The sequence below is a fragment of the Diospyros lotus genome, chromosome 8 (genome assembly GCF_014633365.1).
Source record: "Diospyros lotus cultivar Yz01 chromosome 8, ASM1463336v1, whole genome shotgun sequence".
Taxonomy (NCBI): domain Eukaryota; kingdom Viridiplantae; phylum Streptophyta; class Magnoliopsida; order Ericales; family Ebenaceae; genus Diospyros; species Diospyros lotus.
Window position 1 is genome coordinate 25,333,267 of NC_068345.1, and position 12,656 is coordinate 25,345,922.

The window sequence follows — 12,656 nt, forward strand, 5'->3', positions numbered from 1 at the left end:
TATATACAATAGCAACCAAAATCATTGTCCCACAATGATGAAGAACATACTAAGAGCAATGGATCACTAATACGTGCATTACTTGGTATGCGTGTGACTTTCTAGGTTCACAACCATATAGTAATTAGAACACGCTAACTTTTTTACATCAACCAATCCTATCGGCCTACTAAGGGGATCTCTCCAAATTCCCAAAGTACCCCGAAGGATCCTGAGTACCCACTAGCCAGGACTCAAGACAAACCTAATGATAATGAAGTCTAACTCTATATGAACCTATTAAGGCTCCTCCATTACCATGCACTATAGTCCTTCCACTGACTAACATCCCGATTGAGTAAGAGTTATGGACTAATTAAACTCACAAGACTCGATAACTATGAAAGATCTAATGAGGTGTGTGGTATATGTAGCATGCCAGATCCAATCTAACATTAGAACTCTTTCCAATCTCATGCTCACCCTAATCAGGGGATTTCCAACCACAACCATTAATACGCATTACATAGGGTGTATGCTCCCATCCAATAAAGGTCAATGGATCCCATCAATGAACATCTGTCACCATACACCACTGCACAAAAACCACACAACGAGCATCCCCACCTCTTACACTGGATGGTTTCGCTTAATGGTAAATCCCAAATACCAGTGCATATATAAGACACTATGTCACCTCTAATCTAAGGACCAAATACATAATCAAGAGCCAACGATAGATCATTAATCCTCAAGCCATGTGATATGTCGTGTGTGTCACATTCAGCGGATGTTCTATCAACACCCACTCACATGTCTACTATATGCTCTTCACGCAATGTGGCATGTGACTCACCACCCCATTCCCATTAGCATCTCATGCTAATAATGGTAGTAGCCCATGTACCAATCCACTAATCGATACATCATATTCTCGTTATGATAAATTTGAGGACATCTAGGAATATCTTTAAGAAATTATGAACTAGAAATCCATGTCACAATTTCAATGCAATGAAAGTAGGACCTCTATCAGGAAATCCAGTGACTCATTCATAAAGACGAGAATGAGAGATATGAATGCAAATATGACATTATTATTAATATCAATAATAAATCAAGGGTGTCATTCACATACATTTCATGTAATGTAAATCTAGCATGTAAGACATTATCACTAACATGTTATTCTCCACATACCCTTTAGTTGGCATGGCGTTTCCAAAATGAAAGAGCAAGAACTTTTGAAAAATTCTTGAGATGAATATCTCAAGTGTCGTATAATGGATATGGTCTTTTTTAATTTTTTCAATGTTTGCATGCAAAGGCCAAATTGTTAATCAAAATTGGTTTTATGAAAATTCTCTCACCCCCATCTGGATCATTAGAATCCTTCTATTTAGTTTTAGATATCATTTTGCAAATGTAACGTTCTGTTAAAAAGAGTAGCAAGTTTATGCTTTGATCATTGAGTTCTCATAACAAATTTGGTTGTGTGCTTATTTTGTCATACTTTTTGAATCTTACTTGTCGAGGTTGCTTATTCTTTCTTTGCTTCTCTTGGCTTGGGTTTCTTGACTCATAATATTGGTATCACAGCCATGCTTGAAGCTTAAACCTATTAAGAGAAGGATATCTAAACCTTGTGGCATCGTATCTGATACTTTTTATCAACTTTTTTATTATTATGAAAACATTTTGATTAATAACCATTGTCGATTCTCATATTTAATATATGCCTTGCACTTGCACTCTAAAGAAAGCCGTGCACTAGTATAATGGTCTTTTGACCTATTCAACTGGCAATTTCTATTTGTGAATTTGATTAACAATTATTATTCTTTTAGAAATAAGTAATATTATTTGATTATATTTTATAATCCTACTATATAAAATAAAATGTTATTACATGAACAATCATTAAAATCAATATAAAAATGTTTTAAACATTTCATAAAATAAAAATATCATTATTTAAGACGAGACCATGGCATTGCCCTAAATGAAATGAAATGAAATGGTATCCCTGGGCATTAATGCAGAGGAGTGGGTCCATTCTTCCACGGTTCGATTCAGGGAGCTCAGTTTTAGCTCAGTTCACTGCCTCGCGTCATCCCAGAGCTGCGAATTCGTTGCTCTGTGAAGCAATCGCAAAGCAGACGGCTCTTTTCTGTTTTCTTCTGCTCGGGAAGCAAGCACATTATGGCAACTCCCCTGCTTTTCAGAGGGCTTCCACTCCTCCGTCTCCGCCTCCGACTCCACCAGCATCACCGGTTCGCCGCCGGTACGTTGACGCGCCGACCGTGGTGCGCCGCGGCAGAATCGTCTTGGCCGGAGGAGGAAGCTTCTTGCACAGCCGAGGAGAGGACTGCTTCACTGAGCATCAAAGATCCACCGAAATACGCCAGGTGGGACGATCCTGACTTCCGTAAGTGGAAGGATAAAGAAGCCGAGATTCTCAGAGACATCGAGCCCATCACTCTCCTCATCAAAGATATTTTACACTCCTCCAGGTTCACTATCTCTATTGCCCTTTCTGAAATTAAAAAAAAAATCATAGTTATATACTCTCTTCTTGTTAAAATATTTCATCAACAGGGCAATGATTTCTTATAATTGTCAGGGTAAATTTTAGGTTAATAGATAATGAACGCTATCAAAGTGTTGTGTATGTCAGTATGTATCTAATTGGGGAAAACTTGTGTGTTGCATTCTTAATTGTTCTTCATGGTAAGTAATTTGAATGCCTTGTTTTTGCATTGTAATGTTAAAGATGCTAACTTAGGTTGCAGGGTTATCAGCAACTATTTGTCATGTAAATCTCCTATGTTCTTTTACACTATACTGCTGTAGGTTTGCTAGTTTAGTATCCCTATATGTAAAGAGACATCAGCTATGTTGGTTAACTGAGGTTGTCTTCTGTTTTGTATGAGTGCAAATAAAGTCATCCTTTATGTGGAGAATTCGATGTATTTTCTTAAGTCTTAATCCACAAACTTGGGATATTTCAGTATGTTTAGTGTTGAGAGGGAGGGCCAAATTGTTGGGCCCATTGCAAGGTAGATGGCTTACAAGAAATCTTGCAGAAGACATTTATTATGCAAGGCCTGTAGAAATGATGGGGGAAGCAGCTTGATTATACTAACTAATGCAGCAAATGCCACCTTTCACAGGATGTGATTAAGATATGCAGGATGGGACTGCAGTTATGCACTTAAACAGGCAGAATTTTTCTCACTTCCTTGTTTTCAAACAGTTATATACATTTATTTATTCATTCTTTTTTTATCTTGTGAAAATATAGATATGAGATATAATGGCCTAACAGAAAATATAGCTATGGATAGAGATGGTTGGAAAATTACAATTCAAGGAGCCAACCTAACCTGGTGGGATTAAGGCTTGTGATTGCAGCTGTTGAGAACATTGTATTATGATCTCAAACTATTTTATGAAATTATGCAGTACTAGGTTTCAAGTTTTATGGCTATCCAACAAACGGAAGCTGTATGAAGGTTTTCATATACCCCAAATTCATCACCTAATGGCCCAAATTAAATGGTCAAAAGCAAAGTACTAAGGAGCTAGAAAACTCTTAAGAGATTTATAAGATAAAAGACAATTTTTTCTTTTTCTGTAAGCAAATAGTATATAGAAGAGAATTGCCTTAAGGGAATTACCTTAAGGGAAAAAATCCTATAGAAAAGAATTAGTAGGAAACTGGGAGTTCACATTCGCATTTGAGAGTCAAAATGAAGATCATCCAGAAGATGCACAATGGAGGACAAACAAAATAGGATGTCCTTTCTCAACTAAGAATACAATTTAACATAATGTTATCTTTATACACAAAATCAAACTCTCCAAGTCTTCAAAGGTTCTATTATTACTTTTCCTCCAAATATACTACCATAAACACAAAGGGATAGTTGTCCAAGCAGACTTTGAACTGTAACCAGATAGTTCCTATGCCAAAAGTATAAAAACCTGGACAAACACTTTTTATTAAGCCACCTTCCCTCTTTTTGGGAGGTTTAGCCTCAACCTGTTTGCAAACCTTTCAATCACCCCATTCCCAGTAGCCTTCAATTTGAAGGGCAACCCTGAAGGCAAGCATAAATATACAGAGGAAAGAAAATGGATTTTACAAAGCAAGATTAGAAGCTAATTCCACCTACCCCTTCCTCCTACCCAAGTGCTGAGATCTCACTCTTGGCTCAGTCCACACAAAACTGAGACTGAAAGGACTGAAACTTGCTATGACTTTTGAAAATAAAGGGTTTAATAAACAAACCAAAAGTTGTCCCAAAAAAACCTGTATGACACCATCCAAGGAAGAACATAGTGATTGGACAATGAATCACAGCAAGTGGAAATGACAACAATTAGTTTGCAGCATTCTGCAGTAAGAAAAGAAGCACAATACTATATATTTTTCATTTGGCTCAAATATTTTAATTTTCTATCTCTTGTTTTAGCTAACTTATATTATATATATATGTATATATCTTTCTCTCCATCATTTGTGTCAAGTCAATTGTATAAATTTTCATAAGCTTTCAACTCTGCTTCATTAATTTTCCATCTTTGCTTCATTAGTTTTCCCAAAATATACCTCTTTAAATTTTCTTCATTGTGGCATGTATGTAAAGTCTTGTAGCAAATGAGCTAGCTTTCTTGATTTTAGTTTTTCCTTTTACCTCTCCATTCCACCATCAGGGTTCTTTTCGGTTTGAAGCTTTTCCCTTTGAATCTCCTAAAACTGTTTTCTCCACATGCCAAATGGTGGTAGTTTTCTTGATCCACATTTGGTTCTCTCTCTTTCAACAGTCCAGTCGCTTTTGCCTCACGCCTGTTTTTTTTCCTTTGAAAATAGCTTGTTTTCATCTTTCAAATCTCGCCATTTGGTTCTTGGATTTCGTTTTGTATTATTCTTCCTTAATTTTTCGATATGGATGTTAAGGACCATAAGCCTATGTTGAATAGTTAGGAGTTTTCTTGGTATAACTTTACAATCTTTACAACATAAGCAATCCTTTTGTCTCATAGGAAAGTTGACTAGTTGATAAACCATCTTAAATGTGTCCAAGTGTTCATCTTGCTTTCTTGAACATAATTTTAGCTTCAATAAACTCATATGCTATGGCAAAATTTAGATAGCTTTACCTTCATTCTTTCTTTCTCCAAATCCATAACATTTGTGAACATCTCTATACCATTCACATCTCTCCCCACATGACCATTTAAGTCACCTCCTATCATGATTCTCTCTACTGTAGGTATTCGTTGCATCAACTCCTTTTAAGTCCTCCCTAAATTTTGTCTTTATCCCTTCTTCTTCGTTGCATCAACTCCTTTTAAGTCCTCCCTAAATTTTGTCTTTATCCCTTCTTCTAACCCAACTTGTGGTGCATATATATTAACAATATTTGTAGCCTATTCTCCTAGAACAACTTTAATTAGCATAATATAGTCTCCTACTGTAGTTTTTGAACAGGAAAAACTTCTCTCACTTATTCATTTGATTGAACATACATATATAGAGATTACAAAGGAGAAACTGCCGACATGGAGTCGGTTAAGGAAAAAAAAAACTGTCACCTTGAGATAAAATTAATTGTACAATTATAAACAAAATTGTAATCACATGATTTTCTACATGCCCCCTCAAGGTAGGCTGTAAATATTAGGCAAGCCTAGCTTGGATCTTCACATCTTCAAATTGAGTCTTCGGTAGATTCTTGTCCACCTTCCATTTTTCTTCTTGAAATGCCTATTTATTTAGGTCACTTTGAACATGTTGAGTTGTTGGCAATATCTAATTAGACGACTAAGATATTGGGTAATTGAGAGGTCTACTTGACAACACCTCTGTTGTGTCCTCAATGTTGGAATACGTCTCTTTTGCGACATCTTAGACTTCTTGTGTCGTCTTGTGGAAGATGAAATTTACTCCGACTTGATGTGTCTTCAGGGTTGGAATACTTCTCCTTTATGGCATTCTCTTGTGCCATCTTGTGGAGGATGAGATTTACTCCAACTTGTTGTGTCTTTAAGGTCGGAACACTTCTCCTTTGTGGCAATCTCTTGTGCCATCTTGTGGAGGATGACATTTACTATGCAACTTTTCACAAGCTCAGCTACAACCTTTTCAAGGCATAGCTACAACCTTTTCAAACCTTTTACAAGGATGAGGCTCCTTGATGCAAGACTACGGTGATGGCGGACGAAGATAAAGGAGATGATCAGAGATGAAGGAGATGGGTAGTAGCCGACGATGGCAATGTTTTCTCTCTCTCCTTCAAAACTCTTCGTCTAACCCTGCTCTGATACCATGTAGTTTTTGGACAGAAAAAACTTCTCACTTTTCATTTGATCAAACATACATATATAGAAATTATAAAGGAGAAACTGTCCATATGGAATCGGTTAAGGAAGGAAAAAACTGAGTCAGTTAAGGAAAGAAAAATTGTCACCTGGAGTAGAGGTGTGCAAAAAATCGGGTAAACCGATTTAACCGAACCGACCAGTTTGATCGATTCGGTTTGGTTTCAGTTACTTATTTAAAAATTGGTTATTCGATTCGGTTTGGTTATTTTTATCAAAATAATCGAAAATCGAATCGAACCGTGGAGGAATAACACCCCCCCCCCCATGTCTATACTGCCATTTCATTTTCTCTTCGTCCTTCTCTCTCTCTCACCATTTCATTTTCATCCCAGATCTGGTCGATTCGTTCCCTCTCTCTCCCTCCACCATCCCTTGTCGTCGCTGAAGGCGAAGACGAAGACGAAGACGAAGGTTCTTCGAGGCTTCATAGATCAAAGAGAAGACAAGAGAGAAGACCCAGAAGGCTAAAGGACCGAATCAATCCTTGGTCCTTTCGTTTGCTCGGCCCCCATCGTCTCCCACTCTCCTGCACGGTGGCACCATCGCCCCCTCCGATGCCATCGTCAATGCCGATGCGATGCTTCCTCTCTACCTCTGACGCCGACTGTTGTTTCTGTCGAAGCAACCACTTTCGACGCTTCTGCTCTAACGTTGACACTGACTCGGACCTTCAACACAGCAACGCCGACTTCAACGCCTACGACGAGTGCATCTCTCTCTCCTCCAATTTGCACCACCGTGCTTGCCCTTCGGTAAGTTTTCGGCAACTTCTATTTTTCCAGAAATGTGTTCAAGTTTTTTAACTATATAATTAGTTTTTAGATCTACAAAAAATCAACTGTCCGATCAAACTCATTTTTGGATATATGAATCACTGTGGTTGGGGGAATCCAATGATCGGTTCCAATCATTGGAATCACCAGCTGGCCAGGTGGTCGGCGACAACAGATGTTCGGTCTCTTTGGTTCGATTTAGTTCGGTTACCATGATTTGGGTTTCGGTTAGTTCGGTTAGTCGGTCTGTTAGTAATTTTTGGACAGTTCGGTTCAGTTATAACCGATTACACACCCCTGACCTAGAGATAAAATTAATTGTACACTTAAATACAAAATTGTAATCACATGATTTTCTACACCTACTCTATTAACACCCACTACCCTATTCTCTAACGTCTTGTCAATACTAATTCTCATTTCATTCCTTGTATGATATTCTTTGAGTACCATATTTTGTATCCACACTCAAAACAACTTTTTTAGCCTTCTCAACAACCCATCTTGTCTATTGGAGCCAAGTAATATTAATACTTCTTTTGATCATTAGATCGACCACTTCCATAGTTTTTTCTTGGGAAACTTTGGATGTTCCATGATCCAATCCTTACTAGTTTATGAGTTGTGTTAGTATAAGTTAGTGGCTTTTGTTCAACAATTGACGATTAGTTTTTTGTTTGAATTCATATACAAATTTGTTTCTCATAGGTTTACTATGATTGGTCCCCTTTTTGGAGTTCAGGTTTTGACATCTATCCTTTCAAGTCCAAGCTCTTGTTGAAGTAAAAGATTTAGCAGTCACCCCCCACGATGGGAAAGTTGTATGGAGACTCTTGGGTTTGATATTTAATTATTTGGGCCTTCAAAAGATAAAGCCTCTAGATAGAAATGAATCAAAAGCTAGAATTCATGTTGTTAACTCCACGTAATGGGATAAAGGCTTGGTATGTTGTTTATAAATACTCCCCAAGTTTCTTTGAATGCATCTTTCTCTGAGTTTTCCTTTTTAGTCAGCTTCAGGAATTGCTCCCAGGCCTTAAGAACTACTTTTGTAATCCTGACAACTGTACTTTTGCAAGTGAAGTAATTCCCTAAAAAATTAAAGAAAATATATAATCATGGAGAACCAGACATAAAAAGGTGGTTATTTTTCAGCAATTTTTTTGGTAAGTAAGAATACGAGGATAATTATAGGCAAGGTACTGTTCATAGCCTCTGAGAAGATACTATCATTAACTGTAAGGAGAACTGATTGAATGTTGATGAGTTATAGTTCAAAATCTCCGAGCAGCATCCATTTTCAACCATAGCCATGTACCCTACCAAATCCTAACTGTAGGTTTTTTCCTGTGATTTGTGGCATTAGGCTTAGGAACTAAGGTCCATTCTAGCTCATAGTCAGCATGCATTTTCTAAAATTTCAGTGACCTGTTTCTTGTGAAATCTGTCTAATTCCAAACCCTTACCACATACCAATAATTTATTAACTTTCCTCTTTCCTTTACAAGACTAAAGTCTACAAGTCTACAACCTTAGTCCAGAAGGAAACCATTTGTATATTGTATTATTGTAGTGCTGCCTGTTGATCAGTGGTATGAGAGTAGAGTAATGGGGCCTTCTGGCAAGTGGCAGCGGTGAGTGAGCTGCCACCAAATTGCCAAAGATGAGGAAGAGATAGAGAGAGCTTAGACAATACAAAGAGTGCCTGTTGGGAGTTTGTGCTATGAGGGAATGCTTTACACTTTAAGTGCACCACTCTTTCTCTTCCCCTGTATCTGTAGCTGCTTTTCTGGCAATCTCTTAAGAGTAGTAGGATATTGATCTTATTTCAAGTGACAAAATCCTCCTTGGAGGACCTATGAATAAGAGGCTGTGAGAAAATGCCAAGCATTTACATGGTAATGCTGGGATGGATGACTTGTATTCTTTTGCCTGATAAAGTGCAGATTTGATACTCTGTTATGGAGGTTCCCTTTGCCAACTTCCGCATAGTGGTTGGTTGGTTTCTACAGGTTCTGTAGTTTGTAGTTTGCACTCTGCTTGAGAGATATGGAAGAGCATGGAAGTGTTCTTTCTCTTGGTTTGTCTTTATGCAGTTTATCTCTCTTGCTTGACTATTCAAGGGCAAAGGTCTGTTGAGGAAGCTAGAGATGAACACACGATGAAACCCTGAAATCCAGCCCCCATTCCTCCAGAATTTTGTGAAAACAGATGCCTAGACCTTGTCTTTGCTTAGTTTTGTAACACCCCCTCAGCTCAAATATCACAAGAAGTCATACACATAACCGCCTAAGGGGTGTTAGGAAACCCTCAAACAACGAAAGCGACGGATTGAACCTGCCAAGAGTATTGAAAGGGTTTCCTAGGCTAATATAACACATACAAACCCCCCTTTTTTTTTTTTTAGGTGGTGTTTAAATTTAACAATAAGTAGTACAACCATCAAACTGATACAACGCTTTATTTACAACTCAACCAGATTACACAATAAGCCACAAGATAAAAGGTAAACATTAAGCGTCCATAATTCCCTTTCCATTTGCCTCGCTTGCCTCCTTGGTTCCTTACGTGTCAAACATATCTGGAACGTGAAACGTTCCAGGGGCATCAACCCAAGTTAGATAACAAATATCTAAGTGAAGTGGTTTCATGAAAGAAGTAAAGTATGTATGTAATGCACATATGCAAAGTGTAATCCCCTTTTGTGGAAGCCATGCCAAGGTGTTGTAATTACCCCCGCGTATGCCATGCTCACATCAAACACAAATATGTGACTCCATAGAGCCACTCATGACGGCCACTAGTTTGCCACAACACCTCATGCTATGTAGTGAAGTAATTAAGTAAAGAAACATGCTAAACAAAGAAATCAAGTGAGTAGGTTCACATCCAACACAAGTGATTCAATAAATGATCAATATGTAGCAAGAAAAATGCAAGAAACCATTCACCTTAGCTGCTGTCCTTGTCGGGTTACTATTCACAGGGGTGTCGATTTTGTCTCGTTGCAGTTTCACAAATTTCGAGTCACCAATCTAAAATATTTTTACATAGGATACTAGGAAATAATTTAAGGAAGAAAGCTAGAAAATTTCAGAGGAAGAGGTCCTGTCACGCGACGCCACGCGCCGTCTTCTTCCTCGTTACGGATTCTGCTACCAGAGTTTAAAAATGCAATAACTAGCTCAATTTAGCTTCGTTTCACCCCCTGTTTGAACCTATGGACTCCCTTTTTCGTGCTCTACGACCCTACGGAAAGAAAATCAACTTACCTCTTTGATTTTCCCCTTGTATTGATTGATTTCTAGTGAGGTGTCAGTTACTTGGCACCACCTTCTTCCTTCTTTGCTTCCTTTGGTTTTTCCCTCTTTGATCACTTAGAGAACTCCCTATACTTGACACACCCCACATCCACGCAAGTCTCCTCCCTTTATATAGGCTCCCAAGGCATCCATATCTCAAGATATCCCTTCCTTCTTAAGTTATATCCCTATCTTCTTAAGTTATTATGACTAAATCTCTCATTATCTCTTAGAATATCCTTTAACTCTAATTTCCGTTTCTCATCCAATCCCATGCTTCCAATTCATGCCCCCATGTGTCCTTTAAGATAAGGACTCATCATCACCATCATTTCCTTTAGTTGGAAACAAACTAACCCTTTGCAAGTTGTAACATTTGCACTTAGGCCTAGTTTTCTCCTTTCTCTTATTACGTTAATGCCCGGAAACCACTTCTGTTTACATTTTAACCCTCAGCCTTTATTGGAAACTCTTTTACCCCTCTTAAACATAGAATCCTACCTTGCAACTCTTTCCCTAGGTATTTCTAACTCATTTTTACATTCACAAATCAATAAAATTAAAGATTTCTCTATTTTCCCGAATCAAAATGCCATTCATTTCATTACTACAATTTCAATTACAACATCCAAGCTTTACATCAAGGTTCAGAGTATTACATCCTCCCCCTCTTAGAATAAATTTCGTCCCCGAAATTTCTTCAAGTCTCCATAAAGTCAAAGAGGTTTGGATACTTCTACCGAATTTCTTCTTCTCTTTCCCAAGTAGCTTCTTCAATGTTGTGATGCTTCCATAGGACCTTTACTAGAGGTATCGTCTTGTTCCTTAGTACCTGCTCCTTTGTATCCAAAATTTCAACTGGTTCTTCGGGATAGGTTAAATCTTCTTGCAGCTCGGTAGTCTCTATAGGAATCCTCTGGGTGGGATCAGGCTCATGTTTTCGGAGTCGAGAGACATGAAAGACATTATGTATGTTGGACATCATCGGAGGTAATGCCAATCGATAAACGACTACCCCGACTCGTTCTAAGATCTCATATGGTTCGATGTACCTAGGGCTTGACTTTCCTTTTTTCTTTCCCTAGGAAATTATTTGAGAGGGTATAACCTTCAAGTACACTTTATCACCTGGTTGAAACTCCAAATCCCTCCTCCAGTGGTCTGCATAAAACTTTTGTCTGCTCTAGGCCATTTTGATCCGTTCTCGGATTATCTTGATTTTCTCATTTGTCTGTTGCACAATTTCAGGTCCTGTTATACACCCTTCTCCTACTTCTGTCTAGCATAGAGGAGTTCTACATTTTCGACCGGCTTCGTAGGGGTCCATACCGATACTGCTATGGAAGCTGTTATTATATGCGAACTCAATTAGAGGTAGATGTTCTTCCCATCCCTTTGAGAAATCAATTACACATGCTCTCAGCATGTCTTCCAGGGTTTGGATGGTTCGTTCTGACTAGCCATCTGTTTGCGGGTGGTATGCAGTACTCATTTGTAAGCGTGTTCCCAAACGCTCCTGCAAGCTTCCCCAAAACCAAGAGGTAAACCTTGGATTTCTATCGGAGACGATGCTGACTGGTACTCCATGAAGTCTAACGATTTCCCTTATGTACAGCTGAACTAGTGTGCTAACAGGCTGTTCTGTCTTCATCGATAAGAAGTGAGCAGATTTTGTCAGCCTGTCTACAATCACCCAAATCGCATCATTCCCCATGGGTCCTTTTGGCAATCATGTTACGAAGTCCATAGTGATATGCTCCCATTTCCACTCAGGAATTTCTAGAGGTTGCAATTTCCAGCCAGTCTTTGATGCTCAATTTTGATTCTTTGACAGGTGTCACATCGAGCCACTTGTTGCACCACATCCTTTTTCATTCTCGGCCGCTAATACACGTTTTTCAATTCCCTGTACATTTTCGTAGCGCCTAGGTGAATCGTATATTTGGCTTGATGAGCTTCGTCCAGTATAGTTTGCCTTAATTCCCTAACTCTAGGTACATAAACTCTGTTGGTGAATCGTAGTATGCCACCTGAGAAACTAAAACTTGGATTCTTGACCCTCACTTGGTCGTCGAACCATAGTTCTAGTATCGGGTCTTTCTTAGTGGCTTGCCGAATCTGTTTTAACAGCTGAGAACGAACCATTAGGCCAGCGACGTAAATAGAAGTTTTTTTAGGAATTACGTTTACCGCCAATTGGCTAAAAGCCTCC

The 12,656-nt window shown here is 38.5% G+C and overlaps 1 protein-coding gene across 1 annotated transcript in view; it reads left to right on the top strand.

Annotated features, from left to right (window-relative positions):
- Positions 1-2,000: 2,000 nt before the first annotated feature.
- The window catches only part of LOC127808297 (protein DCL homolog, chloroplastic), a 37,589-nt gene continuing 26,933 nt past the window's right edge, over positions 2,001-12,656 (top strand). Inside the window, exon 1 of the mRNA XM_052346778.1 lies at positions 2,001-2,492. Within this exon, the coding sequence (XP_052202738.1) occupies positions 2,182-2,492 (311 nt within the window). The 5' untranslated portion in view covers positions 2,001-2,181. The remainder of the gene's footprint in view (positions 2,493-12,656) is intronic.